This window comes from Balaenoptera borealis (genome assembly GCF_965194805.1).
Source record: "Balaenoptera borealis genome assembly, chromosome: 17".
Classification (NCBI taxonomy): domain Eukaryota; kingdom Metazoa; phylum Chordata; class Mammalia; order Artiodactyla; family Balaenopteridae; genus Balaenoptera; species Balaenoptera borealis.
This window is the reverse complement of record NC_138876.1, coordinates 77,316,138-77,335,278: the sequence shown is the minus strand read 5'-3', so window position 1 is coordinate 77,335,278 and position 19,141 is coordinate 77,316,138. Positions and strand designations below refer to the sequence as shown.

Here is a 19,141-nt window from a genome sequence, read left to right as displayed (position 1 = left end):
TTTCTACGTGCCGTTTAGAGAAGGTGACAAAGGAAAGCTGTTGTTATAACGAATAAGGTGGGACTGTGGGTTGCTTTGCAGGAGGCTGTGCTCTGATTTGGAGCCATCGATCGGAAGGGGACCAGCCCGTTCCGTTCCACCCATGGTCAAGTGTACGTAATATCAAACGTCAGACAGGACGTCGGTGGCCCTGCAGCAGAACAGTGGGCCTCGTCCCTGGCCCTGAGTTTTCTTTTCTGGAACAGGATGGGTCAGCAAGGTCAGTGCTTCCCCAGCCTTCCCACCAAAGTCCATCACCATCCCTGCAGACAGGGGACCAGGGACACTCATGACCCCCCTAGGGCCAACAGCAAGCCTGATTTTGGGGAAGAAAAGGTTTGTTAGTTTGTTTTTTTCATAGATCTTTATTAGAGTATAATTGCTTCACAATACTGTGTTAGTTTCTGTTGCACAACAAAGTGAATCAGCCATATATATACATATATCCCCATATCCCCTCCCTCTTACGTCTCCCTCCCACCCTCCCTATCCCACCCCTCTAGGTCATCACAAAGCACTGAGCTGATCTCCCTGTGCTATGCGGCTGCTTCCCACCAGCCATCTATTTTACATTCGGTAGTGTATATACATAGATGCTACTCTCACTTCACCCCAGCTTCGCCCTCCCACCCCCATGTCCTCAAGTCCATTCTCTACGTCTGTGTCTTTATTCCTGCCCTGCAACTAGGTTCATCAGAACCTTTTTTTTAGATTCCATATGTACGTGTTAGCATACAGTATTTGTTTTTCTCTTTCTGACTTACCTCACTCTGTATGACAGAGTCTAGGTCCATCCACCTCACTACAAATAACTCAATTTCATTTCTTTTTATGGCTGAGTAATATTCCATTGTATGTATGTGCCACATCTTCTTTATCCATTGATCTGTCGATGGACACTTAGGTTGCTTCCATGTCCCGGCTATTGTAAACAGTGCTGCAATGAACTTTGCAATGTTCTCTCTGTGTGTGTATACACACACATTTGTTACCATGTTTTAAAAAAGATACATTTTCCCTGACAATATCAGTAAATGCAACACGTGGGTGAGACATATCCTGTTCCTCCCGAACGTTCCCACCATCAAGGACTGGAGGGGCCGTGTACTTCTCTGAGAGGCACACAGCTGCCTGCTGTCTGCAGACCCCATCCCGTGCTCTAGAGTGACCGACAGCAGAAATGACACACATCCATTTTGTGCCAAGCTTTCCCGTGCCACACTGACCCCTGGTGGCTGATCACTACTATGGACGGTTTAGGGGGATAAAAACCAATCAAGACCCCCAGGCCAAGACCCTGGCATGTGCGCAGCCGCGGCCGAGACGCTCTTACTCTTTGTGGATTTTGTGCTGCTCGTGGAGCTGCAGTCGCGTGATGTTACTCCAGGCCAGTGTTCTGCTTTCTTCCGTCAGGTCTTCAAAAGACTCTTCACCTGGAGAGACTACGTTAAATTGCGGCTCAGTCAGTCAGCTAAATTTCTAACCAGTGTCGGAGATGACAAGCGTCAGAGGCACAAGATTTTCTATTAAAATCAAATAACCAAGAAAGCAAAACGCCCACTGAAACAGAACTGCTTTGAAAGGTACTTGTTAGGTAGCTCCATGTTAGTCAAGGGGAAGAATGAGGTGCACAATGGAAATAAAATAACAATCATTTGGAGAAAGATTAAAAAGTATCTTTGAATACTGCAGGTCTTTGTATACTTTTATCAACGTTTGCAGAGTTTTCACTCTGCCCCTAAATTGGGAACTTCAGGAAATATGACACTGAGTAACCATTTCCTTGTCAGCAATCTTTGTAAAAACCTGACAGCTCCCTAAGAACACTGCCGTTTGCTTCTGGTTTCCAGACAAAGAAAGAAGAGATGAAACCAGTTCCTATCACGCTCCTGGACAGGACTAGCTAAGCAGTCCCTTCACTTCTGTTTTAAGAAAGGCTGGAACAATTTCCCTTTTAAGATAATCCTCGTGGATGGGCCTGGTGACTAAGCAGAGCACGGGTTTAAGGGCATCACGAGATAATCTGCAGTCTTCATGACTTAACCTGCGGGGCTTTATCACCAGAGAAGCGCCGCCGCCAGCCCTGGGCCGCCTGACTGTGAGGAGCCCCGCTGTGTGGCCCGAGAAGCCTGGACGCTCCTGGGACAGAGCGCAGGACGGGAGAACATGAGAAACCAAGCGACTCTGCTCCCGAGGTTCCGTACTGTGTCAGACTCCTGGGAGCCTGGGGGTCTGAGGCTGTCTTATGTGAAGTGTAAAACGTGGGCAACTGGATGAAGGGAGCATCTTCTCCTCCCTTTCCAAATACCAGACGTGAGAACAGAGTCAAGTTCATTTTAGCACCTGGCATAGACACTCTGTAAATGTCTGTCAAATGACTGAATAAGAAAACAGAATCAAATGAAGAAAACAGAGCACCCCGAATTCAAGATGTGTGTGTTGGGGTGGAAGAGGAGAGTCAGGACGCTGGAAGTCATTCCTGGGAAAGAGCAGGAACGAGCAGGGCTACAGCAGTCACGGCCAGGGCGGATCAACAAGAACACAAGAATGGCTAAGAACCAAACACCAGCTGGGCAAACCTCAGAAAAGAAAGAACATAACAACAACAATGAAAAATACTGCCAAGTATCATTAAATTACCAGAAAGTAAAAGTGATTTGATTTCCTTTAAGGTCAAAAGTTAAACAAAACAACAAACAAAAAAACAGAAAAGATTTGCTTGTTTGCAGGAGAAATGCAGTGAGACAGTAAAACAGATCCTCTCTAAGCTGCCCAGGGTTCATGATTGGTCTTCTCTCCAGAATCCTCAGAAATGTCTTAATCAGAAAAGAGAAACAGAAGGTGCTCACACGGTTTATTCTCTTTTCAAAATTTACCTGGAGAATCTGCCGTGGAAGCATTATAACTGGAGGGCTGGAACAAGCGTTTAAACTTTGGGGTGATCCTTCGAGGATGCGGTGTCACAAAGAGCTGCTTTGGCGTCTGCCCGAACTCCAGGATCTGAGTGAGCATGGCTACCTTCTCGTCAGGATCCTCAGTGCTTGAGGACAGAATACAAACCATGTGGTGACCTCCAGGCGCAAGCTCCTTGATCTGTAGCACTTGAAATTTGTGCATTCAACAGGAGAGAGATTAACCCTCAAACAGCAACAGACACTACGGCTGGGACTGTCTAGACCGTAACACACATCTTTTATTTCTGAGGCTCAGTAATTTACATAGTGGTGAAAGCAAGCTGTAATTCACTGTAACATTTCCATACCTTAATATCATCAAATAACTGCACTAATCATTTAGACAAAGAGGTCATTTGTACTCAAGTAGAAACTTCTTACTGACATATAAATACCTGTTCAAGTCGACGCCTCCTTCGTAGGTCAGGGGATGAAACACTGAAAAAAAGAAATGTAAAACACTATTGAAAGATGTACTGTTTTGTTATAATATACACTCTGTTTATTTAAAAAACTCAACAATTTTAAACGTTTATTCAAAGAAACTGATTTTCACTTTGCGAAACAGTCTAATAATATCCAGCTTGGGTCAACATCAAGCTGAACTATCATCTGTTCTGAGCAGCGATGTGACCGGCGGTGAGACGGTCTGCCACCTCAGTACCTCCCGGTCAGCGTGCCTCTGCCCGGGGAGCACAGAGCACCCTGTGCGGCGTGTGAGCGCTCAGGCCCACACCCATCCCCGTCGCCAGCGCCGACAAGCCCGGCGGAGGAAGAACGGGCCCCGGAGAGGAGAGGGCTACGGCGGGCTTCTCTCCGCTCCGTCACAAAGACACTCTGGGGCCTTCGTGGGAACCAAGGCCACTGTTCCATCCTACTCCGACTGAGCTTTAGTAAAAGTGATGGAATGGGATGGAGAGTACAAGCTAAAATTAGAAGGCTCTAGCAAAAGACCTCTTGGGACCACGGCGAAGCGGGTATTTTTAGACAAAAGCACTTTCTCCCCCGCCTTTTATTCAGTATCTAATCTGGGGTCGCTGAGCCAGGAGGCACTGTCTGCCGAGACAAGATGCTTCTGCTAAGGAAATAAGCTGCTCTGAGCTCAGTTTGGGGGTTGCTTTTGTTTCCATCAAACGCTAAATGGAGTTTCAGTGACTGTTACACACCATTGTGGGCTCCAACAGCATCCCTCCCCTTCTGCTTGTAGCCAAACACGAGATCGATCCACTCGTGAAGGTGCTCTGACACGTAATCGCTTTCCAGGGCGTCTCTGCTCTTCTGGAGAAAGTCCTCGGGACCTAGCAGGTTAGACTCGATCAAAACACCCCAAGTCGCCACTTTACTTTCTCTCATTCCTTTCATCTATCCATATGCAGACAGAGCTTCTGGGACAGGCAAGAGGGACATATTTCTTAATGAGTCTCCCCCCAATCATATAAGATATAAATTTTGGGGGTGGGCGGAGAGGCGAAAACCATTTTTACGACACTTAGCTCTCTCGAATGCATAATAATGGTTTTACATCATAGACTCATAGAATACTTACAATTTGGAAGAAGACTTTACCATCTCATTTAGATAGAGGATTATACTGTTATTTTGAAAAATCTAAGCAACTAAATAATAATACTGCAATTGCACGACTAAGTAGAGAATTTCTATAATTCAGTACTTCCAAGGTGGTACTCACTCCGTGCCCAAGGGGGGAGTTCTACGTCATCAACCATTTGCCCTCCTTGTCTCTTTCCCAAATCCAGCTTCAGACTATTGACTAAAAAGCTGACATCATCACCATAGAATTCCGGAATCAGCTGAAAGTTTCAGGGGAAGAAAAAAAAAAAAAAGAACAGTAACAAACATTTTTTAAAGCAGTTACAAACCACAAGCCCAGTGAATCATCGGCTTGGTAACTGCTTACCTCTTTAAAATCAGTTGCACCATCCAAACAGTTTTTCCACGTTTCTGCAATACTAAATACGAAAAAAAAAATTCAACTGATTTTAAATCTAGGGTATGGAAACAGCAACAGCAGCACTTTCTAGGCTCCTGGGTGCTATTCTACACTTTACCTAAATTACATCATCTCTCTCATTAATTCATAATCCCCAATATTCACATGAGCTACCCCACCAGAGAACCTCATGTGAATACTGTGGATTCACAGAAGAGAAAACTCTGGGCCCACATAGGGAGTGAGCAAGGAGTCGGGATATGGACCCGGGGGGATGGCCCCAAGTCCAGGCCGGGGACCTCCCCCATACATGGCCTCATCGAAGGGCCACTCGGGGCAGGTGCTTAAACATGAAAAATCAGCAGTTATTTTAAGGGCTCATTGCAAAAAGGGATTATAAACACACATGTGCAGAGCTTAGAAAAAGATTGGAAAGACACAGACCAAAAGATGAACAATGAGTGTTATCTCAGTGTGGTCAGGTGCCACATGAAATTTATTTTCTTCTTCATATTCTGATTTTTTGGGGTAAGAAAAGATTACTTTTATAATAAAAAAAAATATTTAAACACTCACAGGGATTGTATTCAATTCATAGCAAGATTATTTAGAATAATGAAATGTTGGAAACAGCCTAGGTGTCCAACCATAGAGAAATAGTTAAATTAGTTAAAATAAACTATGGCATATGTTAGGATGTGATACATTAATTAAAAAAAAAAATCACCGTTTTGAAGAACATCCAATAATATGGGGAAAACTTCAAGATCTAACAAAAGGCTATAAAATACAAAAGGGAGGACAAAAAAACTGTATTTAAAATATGTTCTCCATCACTGATCATTAGAGAAATGCAAATCAAAACTACAATGAGGTATCACCTCACACCAGTCAGAATGGCCATCATCAAAATATCTATAAACAATAAATGCTGGAGAGGGTGTGGAGAAAAGGGAACCCTCTTGCACTGTTGGTGGGAATGTAAATTGATACAGCCACTATAGATAACAGTGTGGAGGCTCCTTAAAAAACTAAAAATAGAACTACCATATGACCCAGCAATCCCACTACTGGGCATATACCCTGAGAAAACCATAATTCAAAAAGAGTCATGTACCACAATGCTCACTGCAGCTCTATTTACAATAGCTAGGACATGGAAGCAACCTAAGTGTCCATCGACAGATGAATAAAGAAGATGTGGCACATAAGTACAATGGAATATTACTCAGCCATAAAAAGAAATGAAATTGAGTTATTTGTAGTGAGCTGGATGGACCTAGAGTCTGTCATACAGAGTGAAGTCAGTCAGAAAGAGAAAAACAAATACCGAATGTTAACACATATATATGGAATCTAAAAAAAAAAAAATCGTTCTGAAGAACCTAGGGGCAGGACAGGAATAAAGACGCAGATGTAGAGAATGGACTTGAGGACATGGGCAGGGGGAAGGGTGAGCTGGGATGAAGTGAGAGAGCGGCATGTATATATATACAGTACCAAATGTAAAATAGCTAGCTAGTAGGAAGCAGCCACATAGCACAGGGAGATCAGCTCGGTGCTTTGTGACCACCTAGAGGGGTGGGATAGGGAGGGTGGGAGGGAGACACAAGAGGGAGGAGATATGGGGATATATGTATATGTATAGCTGATTCACTGTTATACAGCAGCAACTAACACACCATTGTAAAGCAGTTATACTCCAATAAAGATGTTAAAAATATATATATAATAAACAATTGAACAAATATCAAAAAGAAAAAAAAAGATGTTAAAAAATAAAATATGTTCTCACATTTACACACACACAACGACTACACAAAGCCTGAGAGGAATAGATACAACAATTACTGTAGGGCTTCCCTGGTGGCGCAGTGGTTGAGAATCTGCCTGCCAATGCGAGGGACACGGGTTCGAGCCCCGGTCTGGGAAGATCCTACATGCCGCGGAGCGACTGGGCCCGTGAGCCACAATTACTGAGCCTGCGCGTCTGGAGCCTGTGCTCCGCAACAAGAGAGGCCGCGATAGTGAGAGGCCCGCACACCGCGATGAAGAATGGCCCCCACTTGCTGCAACTGGAGAAAGCCTTCACACAGAAACGAAGACCCAACACAGCCATAAATAAATAAATAAATAAAATATTAAAAAAAAAAAACAAAAAACAATTACTGTAGTGTTTTTTTTCATTTCCTTCCATTTTTGTTTATATCTGGTTTTTTTAAATAAATGCATTGTACATGCATAATGAGAAAGTTTAAAAAGTGGTAAGTGAGGCATTTATGCCAAACCTGTTGAACATTCTGTCTGCGTTGTCGAACCTTCCGTTCTGCAGACACAGCATATACTCTGGTGCTAGAGGGGAAAAAAATCAGAGTTAAGCAAGATCACAGAACCACTGAAGAGTCCACGTGAAGTAACATTTCCCTGGGAGTGACGGTGAGGAGGTCTTACCAATCCTGACCAGATAAAACAGCACGTAGCCCGGGGAGGAGTAGTGGCTGCCGTACATGAACTTGGGTTCCGGCATCTCCTGGTAGCGTGTCTACAACACAGGGAGAAAAAGTCCTGCTGAGTGCTGGCTGTGAAGACAATAACCGACTCCAGTAGTAAAAGCCTAAGGAAATCATGGCCTGGACACATTCTAGCCCCTAATTTCTCTCCTAAAGAGGAAAAGGAGAAGATAAAAAAGAGGGGGGAGAATCTGAGTAAACACAGCATTCTTGAGACAAGTATCTTGGTTTTCTTGGCCTCATGGTTACAAAGTCTGTCGGGGCAGGACTGAAAAGAAGAAATTTTATGCATCTCTTGTGCAGTTCACCAGAGAGCACCTTCGTGAAAATAAATGGGTCAACCTGTGATCGGCTCAGCTTCCTACCTCCTGAATTGTAAGCAAAAATGCAGATGGTGAGCAGCTAAATTCACAGGGGAAGGAAGGCAGCAGGCAGAGAGCAGAGGGAGAGAGAATACGCTCAGAAACTTCGGTCTCTCCAGGTATACTTCCCCTAAGTCTTGAAGAAACGAGTTCCAGGTACTATAAAAACACAGGGGAAGGGGGTTCAATCCCTGGTCAGGGAACTAAGATCCCACGTGCTGTGCGGTGTGGCCACAAAGTAAATAAATAAATTTTTAAAAACCAACAAAAACAATCAAACAAAACACATGCCAAGGCTCCCGGGTTGCTTAGACACCAGGAATCCCTGAGTCCACGTACCAGCAGCCTCTCCAGACGTTCCTTGTTGAGGGCCCCTACTGGCTTACTGAGATCCCGGAAGGTTCCTGGATTTGACAGATCTATAAAAGAAATAAATTTTTAAAAATTACTTAAAATAAATAAAGCAAACAAGCTTACACTTAATAACATTATCTCCCTGAACGAATTCACATGCACACATTTATTTCCAAACAATAAATAGCTTTTTAAAAATTGAGACAGATCCATTAGAATTAATATTTCCGATGATTATTAATATAGCTGTAAAGGTTAGAATTTGAAGACCTACTGATAAAAAAAAAACTATATTCCAAGTAAAACAACAACGAAAAATAAACAAATTTCAAAAGCCATTATTCTACCAAAATTTACTTTTTAAGTTTGAATTATAGTGAATATTATTATTCTGTGATAATAGCATAATTTGAGAACTGGTGACCTGAATATTATCAGATAAATAAATTATATTCCTAGAAAATCTGTTACCTCTTTCAACTACAAGGGTGCAATCAGTGAACTGTCAAAAGTAATTTAGTGTTCACAGTATCTAATTTTAAGATATGACAAAATAAAATTGCAGTACAATCACATTTTTGGTAAAATAATTTGAGAAAGAAGTATATATACCACAAAGTTAAAATGGTTCTCTCTCGGTAATGTAATTATTGATGAGTCTTATTTCCTTCTTTGAGTATTTCAGTACTTTCTAAGTGTTCTTTAATGAACAGCTGTTACGTTTGGTAATCACATTTTTTAATGTGAATTGAAAAATAATATGGTAACCTGAGGCGCAATTTTCAAAGTGAAAACTTAAGTATTTGAAAACATAGTACTTATTGGTAGCAGTGGTAACACTGGCTGAAGATCCCATGCATGTCTTCTGGGTGTGGCTTTCAAGAAGTATGTGAGTAGTTTTTTTTAGAACTAAAAAAAATTCAGAGACAGTAGAGAAAACATATAGAACACACGTAATTCCCATGCCACCCATCCAGTATCGTGGCATGGAGACGGGCCATCCCGAGTAATGAAATCAAACGGGTTCTCCTCTGCTCACGAATCACAGCGTGGTTCTAGGAGGGAACGTGTTCTTTGCTCGGAAAGCCCGGCTCTGGGGCACGCACCCAGCTCGGAGCTGCTGTAGTCGGAGACGATCCAGGGGAACACGGGGTACTGGGAGAGGTCGTTGCAGCTGCGGTCGGCCAGCGTGTTGAGGTGCAGCAGGTACTGGTAGTTGGACAGGAGCCCGCGCTGCCACTGCAGCGTGTAGCCCTCGGCCGTGCGCTCCGCCACGTGGTGCTCTGGGGGGACAGGTGAGGACAGGCCCGGGTCACACTGAGCTCCACGTGTGCGGGCAACGGTCACTCAGCATGTGAAGGCGCTACAGAGGCTTTCAGCGTAGACCCTTCAACCCATCTTTGAAAAGTACATTTTACAAAAAGAAAAGTAGGCTACAGTTTGTTTTCACCAAAGAGTTGTTCTGTCAAGTATGAATGAGCATCTCCAAGATCCAGGAGGGAAATTATTAAACGTATGATGTAAAACATCTCATATCTACTAAATATATGATACAAAACATATCACATCTATGAAATATATGATATAAAACAAATATGAAAGTATGGAGCAAATACATAAATATGACATGGTAATATATGTAACATTTACAATATTTATATATAGTCTACAATATGTACTAACAAAGAATCCTTCCAAACGTGCTCAAGTTTTAATGCCTTTAAGAAGCCATGACCATTTGTAAAAGCTCATTTCCTCCATGTCTTATGAAAAGTAAAACGAAACAATCTTTTAGTTTTCTTTCAGATCTGGAAGCGGGGTACTACGGCTAATTTGTCACTGACTACGTATTATTTATGCAAGTGAGGAATAAGGAAAAGAATAGAAACTGCTGAAGGAGAAAACAGGTATCTGTCAGATTTCTCAAACTAGAAGGACCAGAAGGACCCCCCAGAAATAACCTCAGGAAAGAAGGAACCACAGATGGTGTGGCACCAATGATAACGTTCCTGTAAAATGAGTCAACTGCTCTATTTTGTTTAGAAAATCCTACTTTCAGCTTTGTACTGGCTGCATCAAGCTTATCTAACTCATTTGCGGATTCAATATTTATTCTTATATACTTTGCCAAGTTTCTTCTCTAATCAGCTACCAGGAAAGGGCTTAAAAACTCGAAACAATTATCCTCTGATTTTCCACTCTCAGAACGTCTCAGAGAAAAGTCTGAACAATCTCAGGAATAAACTCAGAGAGAACAGACGCTTCACAGAAGCAGACCTTTTAGGCCATGGCAAGTTTTTTGACTTGAGATTTTAGGACTCACCATGAAAGTTGAGTTTTTTGTTGTCATCTTGTTATAGTTAGAAAAATTAAATGAAAAAAATTAAATCAGGAGGCAGGAGATAACAGTAAACTTATACCAAAGCTATACTTAAGCATTAAGTTAAACTGAATAACTTAGTGAGAGAAGAAAAAAAATATGAACTCTAAACCTACTGTAAAATATGTTCTTTATTGAAAATAAACTATTCCTCCTTGAGAGAAAACTTCTTTTCTAAGGGAGTAACTCACTATATGTCTCATAAATGGTTTCACTGCACACGGGAACAGCAAACTAAGATGGTATTAATAAAATCCCAAAATTGATTTTTAAAAATCATTCCATTCTAGTCATCTGGCCATTTTGAAAACAAGAATAATTTAATTCAACCATACAACTTAATGTTTATGCTTGAAAAGAAAAGTACAGGTGTTCTCTCTGATAAAAGTGGGAAAATTCACATTTCCCATGGAAGACTGAGGAAATATTAGTTATAAGCAAACTGAGTCCCACAGTACCATACTGAGCATAGAAGGTTCATGTGTTGCTTTTGTACCGTTTTCCAGCTTTGCGATTAAGACCACAATTAATGATCACAGACACATGACTGGGTAACTCACTGTCTCACATGAAGAAACTGAGTCCTGGTTTTCATGAACTAACATAAGACAGGACTGGACATAAAAATAATTAGGTGGATTCTTATATAATCCATTCAACTTGGGGGTTGTTAAGATACAAAAAAACATTCAAATATATTTACCAAAAGTTTTTAAAACACAGGATTGGAGTGAACTATTACCAAACTTCATTTGTATTTCCCTTGATCTTCAATATGCCATTCTGCTAACTCTAGTTACTGGTGAGAAGAAATAAGCAGAACCACAGAGAGGCGATTCTAGATACAGCACTATTCTCCTCTTACTTCCCATCCCAGTTACGCGGGAGTTGAACTACCTTCACATGAACACATATAATGAAGAGTGAGCACCAAACCTAGGTAAGTAGCAATGTAAAAATAGAGGTCATCTCGGTCTTGACGTTCATAGAACTTCAGGTAGATGTCGGAACACAGATCATCTTCTGTGCAAAACACTTCCAAGCCCTACAAAAATCCAGAAAGAGAAGAATAAAACAAACGGCATCTCAATGTGAGTGACACAGGTACAAAAGCCTTTCAACTAAACACTAGCATTTTTTATTTGTAGGTCTTGTATGCATATTCCCCAGCAATAAATTTGATTTATAAGGACAAGACGTGTGTCTCAGCTAAACTTTACAAAATCCCTTTTGGCCTTGAGGATCTTTATTGATGACAGCATTTGTGAGTTTATTATGTCGAAATTCAAAATTAGCTGATACGTGTCTTCACCTATCTTCTTCAGAGACAAAGGTTTAGCTTTCTTTTACAAATTACATCATAATTATGTCAACTTAACAAACTGATAATTGAATAACTCATTTAATTAGTAGGATGCAGTTATTTTAAGAAAACTATGAGCTGCGTGAATGTTGTGAGGGTGAAGCCGAGACGGGACAGGAATAGACAGAGAAAGGGTGAAAGCGCAGCGCTGTCCTAGGTTCAGATACAGGCTTCCAGCGTTACTAGTGAGGGAACTGAGGGAGTGAACTCCCGGAGTCTCAATTCCTGTGTAAAACAGGGTATCATCTACCTCACAGGGATTGCGCTGACAAACGAATATTGTACATAAATTGCCCAGTAGGCAGAAGGTACTTAATCAATGCCAATTTCTTCTTTTTCTGACTGCATCTCTATACCCAAAGAAGGAGGAGATTTTTAGTAGACTCTGTTTCCCTAATCCTCTGTTGGCACTGGAAATGGAGAATCGCCTTTTACGTAAAATAGGCAGGAAAACAGTTAAATTTCATAAATACAAAACACCAAAATGAGATGCTTAAATATCCACAATGCTCTTGTAATGCCACCAACTTACTGGTTAATCTTTGAAGGAGAACAAATAGATTTATATCGAGGTCAACCTAAAATCCCTTGGAGTCACACCTTCCGTGGTGACTGGTTTCTACAGTAAGCGTGTGAGACTCACAGAAGTGTGGACACGGGCTTATTCAGGAGAATGGCGGGGAGGGCCACCCAGGTGACTGAAATGGTTATTTTATCCATTCCTCCCTCTCAGCAAGCCTGAAGGCTGAATTAATACAAGTTAACCGTGAGGATACTACAGTTCCACTGAGAGCTGTTGTCGCAGCTTCCAGACTCTGCTCGGAGACCTCGCTGCTGCAACTGGGTGACAGCAAGGATCACTGGACCAGTTCTGCGTCCATTATTCCCACACAAACCCAGGAGGACCCCGAGAACTCGGGAGGGAGAAACTCAAGGGCACTTGAGCCCGCCTGCTCTTGGAGCCAAAGCCTTTTTCCCACCAGCCCTCCCCCTACAGAAAGAGTCGCTCCTTCATAAACTTCCAGCGCAGCCAAAAGAAGGGGCGGCGGGCCTCAGGGCCCCTCTGCTCACACACAAACACCCGCGACTTTCAGACGAGCCCGAGGTGGGTGCAGGCCAGTAAACCACTGGCCAAACCGAAGATAAGACAGTCATCCTCTAGAGGGGGTGCTCCCCTCGAACTCACCAGAGGCATGAGACCGTGTCTCCTCTTGTAAATGCGGCGGATGTCGTGGAGTGTTATCTGGACCATGGGTTTCTTTAAAAGTAGAAAGACAATCTCAAACGTCAAGATTCTGACACAATTAGAAGCTGCCCTTCAGCTGCCCCACCTTAACTTCCTGACGGGTCACACCTGAACACCTGGAAAGTAAGCCCTGAGAACAGGGCATGCCTCACTTTACACGCCGGTCTGCCCTTTTCACTAGCTTTGTGACCGTGGACCACCCCCCCGCCGGTACCCCCCCAGGATGATAATGCAGGCATCTGGCTTTCAGGTTTCTGCAGGGTTGCTGAGAAGTAAGAAATATTAAAGGGTTGGTGTAGACCTCCTCTCAGGAATTTTCCTATTTTTACAGACCTACGGTTTGCTCACAACTGACATACAGCTTTTTTTTTTTTTAGAATCCTGTCTTTTAGCTCCTTAAACTACAGTGTAAAAAGGCTCATAAACAGCTATAGTATAAAGCAGGGCCTCTAAACTTTATAAGGAGGAAAATTTTCTCGCTTCTCTGGAGCCTTAAAATGCTAGTGAGAGAGGAACAAGGTCATAAAAGGTACTGAGATTGGCTAAAAGGCGACAGGTCCACCCTCCTCCCCCCAAGTAAGAGGGAGGGAGAGCCTGCAGACGCAGGGTGTGTAGCCGTGGAAGCTGCCTGAAGACTGGCCAAGGCCCCCAGCCCAGACCCGGGACCCTGAAGCTGTGGCTTATACTCAGATATTGTTGCTCAAGTATTGACCCAAGCCACAGCAACAGCGTTGGTCCAGCCAATTGATGACGCCACAAAGAATGCCACCAGCAACGTGTACTGTGTCCACTGGAGGGCCCGGCGCGTGTGCCCCACCACCTGGTGGACAGAATTGTTATAGCATCACCTTTCACTAAGGAAAGTGTTCACGTTTCAGTGACACGTAATGACGGACCAGCCTGGAGAATTTCTTCCATGGCAGAAAACACTCCTGTTCTTGAAGCTACCTGCCAAACGGTCCAACTGCACCAGCACAGCACTAGGGTTTCTGTTCCTTCAATGAACCACTCTGAAAAGGGTCCGTATCTAGATAAAGCCGCCAGTGTTTACAAGTTTTAGTGCAGAAATCTGAATTCATCTTTACTGTCTGGCCTCGTGAGTCTAAAGCCATCGTGCAAGAGGAGATGTTTCCAGCGTCACAGCAGCAGGAGTGCAGCTGCCCACTGACAGCAGTGCCACATGCAGCTCTGCACGGGCTGGAGAGGCCACTTCTTACTGCTCCTCTGGGACAGGTGCAGACCTACTGATTTGGTTTGTAATTAAGGGAAAACAAGAAATACAACTTAGGTGTACATATAAGTACACAGAAAACATCCATCTCTTCTTAACCTTAGTATATTTCACTGCTCTCTTGCAGAAGTGCTTCCGAGTAGAAAAGTATGAACCTCTCAAGACCCTTTACTAAAATCGGAAGAGGCGGGGTTTCTTTTCCCCCGAAGTAACAGAAAGTAAGTCAGAAGAGCTCAAACACGGGTGAGGGTGCATCACGATTACACGGGAAGCCTGTTAAATACCAGATGCTGGGTGGGGACGGGGGGTAATTCTGACCCTCCCCCAAATGTGAGAACACTCTAACTGTCAAGTCAAGTTCACAGGAAAGAGAGCTTGAAGACGCAAACGGGAATACCCGAGGAGCCCTCCGCTGGCCTGCAGACTACTTACCGGGTACCCATTGAGAGGCTGGAAATACAGGGTGGTGTCAGTGATGCACGCGTGGCCGGGATTCGTCACCAGAGGTGTCACCATTTCTGCTTTGCATTCCATGTGCAGCTTTTCAGAAACACTTTGGAATCTGAGAATATGTTTTTTCCAGCAAAAGCAAGAATTATCAGAAATCGATCTACTTCCTAGATTTAACTTTATCTGAGGGAGCTACAAAGTGACTCTGCAGAACAGGTGTCTAAACACTGCATCTGATACAAGAAAACTGGTGATACAAATCAGTCGCCTAAATAAAACTGACTTTCTTTTCAATGGTATAATGAATACTTGATTTTTTTTAAAAGCAGATGAGGTTATGTATCAAAGAAGAGAAGACAGACAAGTAAACAATACCAAACAACCCTGTTATTGGTACTCTTCACTCCTTCCCAAATAAGTGGGCCTTGAAACTATTCCTACATTAACATAATTTTCTACTTTTGTGTCATTAAGACCTATTTTATTGTCATAGAAACTGTTTTGGCATGGGTAGCACTTACTTCACACCACATTCTATAAGGCTATGAGTACATAATTACAATTACTTGCATGTCCGTTCCAACGTATAGTCTTTTGTGGATCTACTGCAGTAAAACCAGTCAAAGGTGATCACCACTCCCTCCTAAATTATGTTAACTCATCAAAAAAGTCCATTTTCGTTCTGCTTTACTAATTTAAAAAAAAAATAAAAGGGAAACAACCAAATCATCAAGAGTTTAAGGCAATTACTTAGTTAAATAACTGAGCTAAAAATAAGTCTCCTCTGGGACTTCCCTGGTGGCGCAGTGGTTGGGAAACTGCCTGCCAATGCAGGGGACACGGGTTCGATCCCTGGTCCAGGAAGATCCCACATGCCGTGGAGCAACTAAGCCCGTGAGCCACGACTACTGACCCTGTGCTCTAGAGCCCGTGAGCCACAACTACTGAGCCTGTGCGCCACAACTACTGAAGCCCACATGCCTAGAGCTTGTGCTCCACAACAAGAGAAGCCACCGCAATGAGAAGCCCGCACACCACAACAAAGAGTAGCCCCCGCTTGCAGCAACTAGAGAAAGCCCACGTGCAGCAAGGAAGACCCAATGCAGTCAAAAAAAAAAAAAAAAAAGTCTCCTCTATAAGTAGTAGAACAAAAGCAGGGCTTCCCTGGTGGCGCAGTGGTTAAGAATCCGCCTGCCAATGCAGGGGACACGGGTTCGAGCCCTGGTCCGGGAAGATCCCACATGCCGTGGAGCAACTAAGCCCGTGTGCCACAACTACTGAGCCTGCGTGCCACAACTACTGAGCCCGTGAACCACAACTACTGAGCCTGCGAGCCACAACTACTGAAGCCCGTGTGCCTAGAGCCCGTGCTCCGCAACAAGAGAAGCCACCGTAGTGAGAAGCCCACCACCAAAACGAAGAGTAGCCCCCGCTCGCCGCAACCAGAGAAAGCCTGTGCACAGCAGTGAAGACCCAACGCAGCCAAAAATAAATAAATAAAATAAATAAACTTATTTAAAAAAACAAACACAAAATCACACAGGAGCAGGCTTCCTCTTCCAGTTTGGACGTGAAGGAGACCTCACAGCTCTCATCCCAACCACAAAACCTGCCAGATGAGCTACACAATCCTTGCTATGTTTAGAAACCCATCAGAAAGCTCAGATGCAGAGAAACCTAAATGAAGGGACCAACAGTTGAGTGGCAGGAGGAGGAGCAATCTTTCATAGGGGGTAAGGGCTGCAGGATGAAGGGAGACGCCAGAGAGCGGGAGTCAGGCCTGGAGGGCAGAGGTGCTCCGTGGCGGAGAGCTGGAGGCTCAGCTGTAAAGCACAGGGGTATCTCCAAACCCTTCCAGGGCCCCGACCCCAAGCCCCGCTGAGGACCGTCCTGCTCACTCCCGCCGTGGGCCTGGGCATGGGGGCCTGGATTTAACCCAGCTCCACTCATTACACTGACAGAGCCCCCAGGGCAAGCAGCGGGCAGGATGGGGGTGGTGGGCATGACCACCTCTGGAGGCAAATATTCCTTAGGTCAGTCTCTACAGTTCCTTTAAAACAAACTTCCCAGCACACAAAAAATTACAAGAAACACAAAGAAGTGAGTAAATATGACCCGCACTCATGAGAGAGAAGATTCCATGGAAGAGGACCTGGCCGTCGGATCCATCAGAGGGAGACATTAAGGTAACTGTAATAAATGTGCTAAAAGATCTAGAAGAAAAGACGGAAAACACATGTGAAAGGAAGGAAAACTTCATCTGAGAAGCAGAAACTAGGAAAAAGAACTGAAAGGAAATGCTAGAAATGAAAATCTGGGTGAGAGGAAATGAAGAATGACTTAAACAAGCTTAACAGACTGGGCATGGCAGAGGAAAAGTCCAATGCAGCTGAAAACAAGGCCGATAAAAAACGTCCTAACTGAAACAAGACAAAAGGAGAATAATAATAATGATTTAAAAAAACACAGAACAGAGTGTCTGAGATCTAAGCGAAACTATAAAACATACTAACATGAGTGTAACTCAAGTCACAAGAGGAGAGACAGGAGACGGGGCTGAAGAAACACTGAGTGGAGAGTGGTGGAAACTGTCTCATATAAGACACCAGTTCACAGACTCCGTTACCCAGAACCCCCCAGCAGGACAGGCGCAGAGAGACTACACCTTAATGCACAGTAACAACAGGACAAATGATGCGACTTTTCACAGGAAACAATGGACAGCAACATAAAACGGAACGAAAACCGTTCAAGTAGTGAAAGAAAACCCTGTGAACCTAGTATTTTATCTCCAGCAAAAACACCCTTCAAAAATGAGGGTAAGATAGAGGTATTTTCAGACAAAGCTGGGAGAATCCATCCTGACCAGATATGCACCATAAGAAGTGCTATAGGAAGTTCTTTGGGCTTAAGAGAAATGACACCAGATGCAACACTGGTTCTGCAGGAAGGAAAGACAAGCATCAGGAAACATAAGTATTCAAATATCCAAGTAAATAGAAAAGAATTATTTCTCAGTATTTTAATTTATGTACCTATAAATGCATGTATCTCAATGTTTGGGATTGACAGGTACACACTGCTATATTTAAAATAGATAACCAACAAGAACCTACTGTAAAAAAAAAAAAAAAAAAAAAAGTAAAAAAAAATTCTTTAAAAACCTAAAATAAGAACACCATATCATGGGTTTTATAGTATATGTAGAAATTTAATATAAAACCACAGATCACAAAGGGCAGGAGGGGTTATGTGGAAACACACTGCTCTAAGGCTCTTGAACGACCGTAAAGGAGTGTAATATACTCTTACCTGAAGGTACACTATGTACAAGGTGCATATCGTGAGCTCCAGAGTGACCACTAAGAATGACACCAAGCACTACAGCTAAAAAGTAGAAAACTTAAAAATACCGGATTTACCCAAAAGAAGGCAAGAAAGGAGGATCAGAGAAACAAAGAACAAATGAAATGCTAGGAAACAAATACTAAGATAGTGGGTTTAAAAACCAACTATATCCATAATTACATAATTATAAATGAGTTAAACAATCCAATTAACAAGCAGAGACTTTCGGACTGTATAAAAAGACTCAACTATATAAAGTGTGTTTTTTGGAAATGGAATAAGACACAGACAAGTTAAAAGTAAAAAGGATAGAAAAAGATATAGCATGCAATCACAACATGTAAGAAAACTGGTGTCTTATAAATGTATGTAAACCTAATAACAGAGTCTGCCAGTACACAAGGCATAAATTGACAGAAATACAGGGGAAAATAAACAATTCCACAATCATCACTGGTAATTTTAACACCCTTCTCTCAGTAATTGACAGAGCAAGTCAACAAAAAGTCGGTAAAGTACAGATGATCTGAACAACCATCAGCCAACTGGCCCTAAATGACGTGTACAGAGCACTACACTCCACAACTTCAGAGCACACGTTCCTTTCACGGGCCTGGAAACCTTTGTCAGGACTGACTGTACACAAAGCCATACAACAGATCTCAACAAACTTCAAAAGACTGAACCAGGACTTCCCTAGTGGCGCAGTGGTTAAGAATCCGCCTGCCAATGCAGGGGACATGGGTTCGAGCCCTGGTCCAGGACGATCCCACATGCCACAGAGCAACTCTGCCCGTGCGCCACAACTACTGAGCCTGCGCTCTAGAGCCTGTGAGCCACAACTACTGAGCCTGTGCTCTAGAGCCCGCGAGCCACAACTACTGAAGCCCACGAGCCACAACTACTGAAGCCCGTGCACCTAGAGCCCATGCTCTGCGACAAGAGAAGCCACC

General features: G+C 43.2%; 1 protein-coding gene across 7 annotated transcripts in view; it reads right to left on the bottom strand.

Annotated features, from left to right (window-relative positions):
• The window catches only part of NSMAF (neutral sphingomyelinase activation associated factor), a 63,285-nt gene that overhangs the window by 9,384 nt on the left and 34,760 nt on the right, over positions 1-19,141 (bottom strand). For 3 of the 7 annotated variants that reach the window (XM_082364675.1, XM_082364677.1, XM_082364673.1), the window contains 13 exons: positions 14,823-14,952; positions 13,100-13,171; positions 11,487-11,595; positions 9,277-9,453; positions 8,156-8,235; positions 7,396-7,486; positions 7,233-7,296; positions 4,912-4,963; positions 4,684-4,804; positions 4,160-4,291; positions 3,389-3,431; positions 2,916-3,079; positions 1,373-1,481 (listed from right to left, as the gene is read on the bottom strand). In XM_082364675.1, the coding sequence (XP_082220801.1) occupies positions 1,373-1,481; positions 2,916-3,079; positions 3,389-3,431; positions 4,160-4,291; positions 4,684-4,804; positions 4,912-4,963; positions 7,233-7,296; positions 7,396-7,486; positions 8,156-8,235; positions 9,277-9,453; positions 11,487-11,595; positions 13,100-13,171; positions 14,823-14,952 (1,344 nt within the window). Of the gene's footprint in view, positions 1-1,372; positions 1,482-2,915; positions 3,080-3,388; positions 3,432-4,159; positions 4,292-4,683; positions 4,805-4,911; positions 4,964-7,232; positions 7,297-7,395; positions 7,487-8,155; positions 8,236-9,276; positions 9,454-11,486; positions 11,596-13,099; positions 13,172-14,244; positions 14,401-14,822; positions 14,953-15,406; positions 15,504-19,141 lie in introns of those variants that run through there. The other 4 variants (XM_082364676.1, XM_082364674.1, XM_082364679.1 and 1 more) reach the window with 3 other exon arrangements.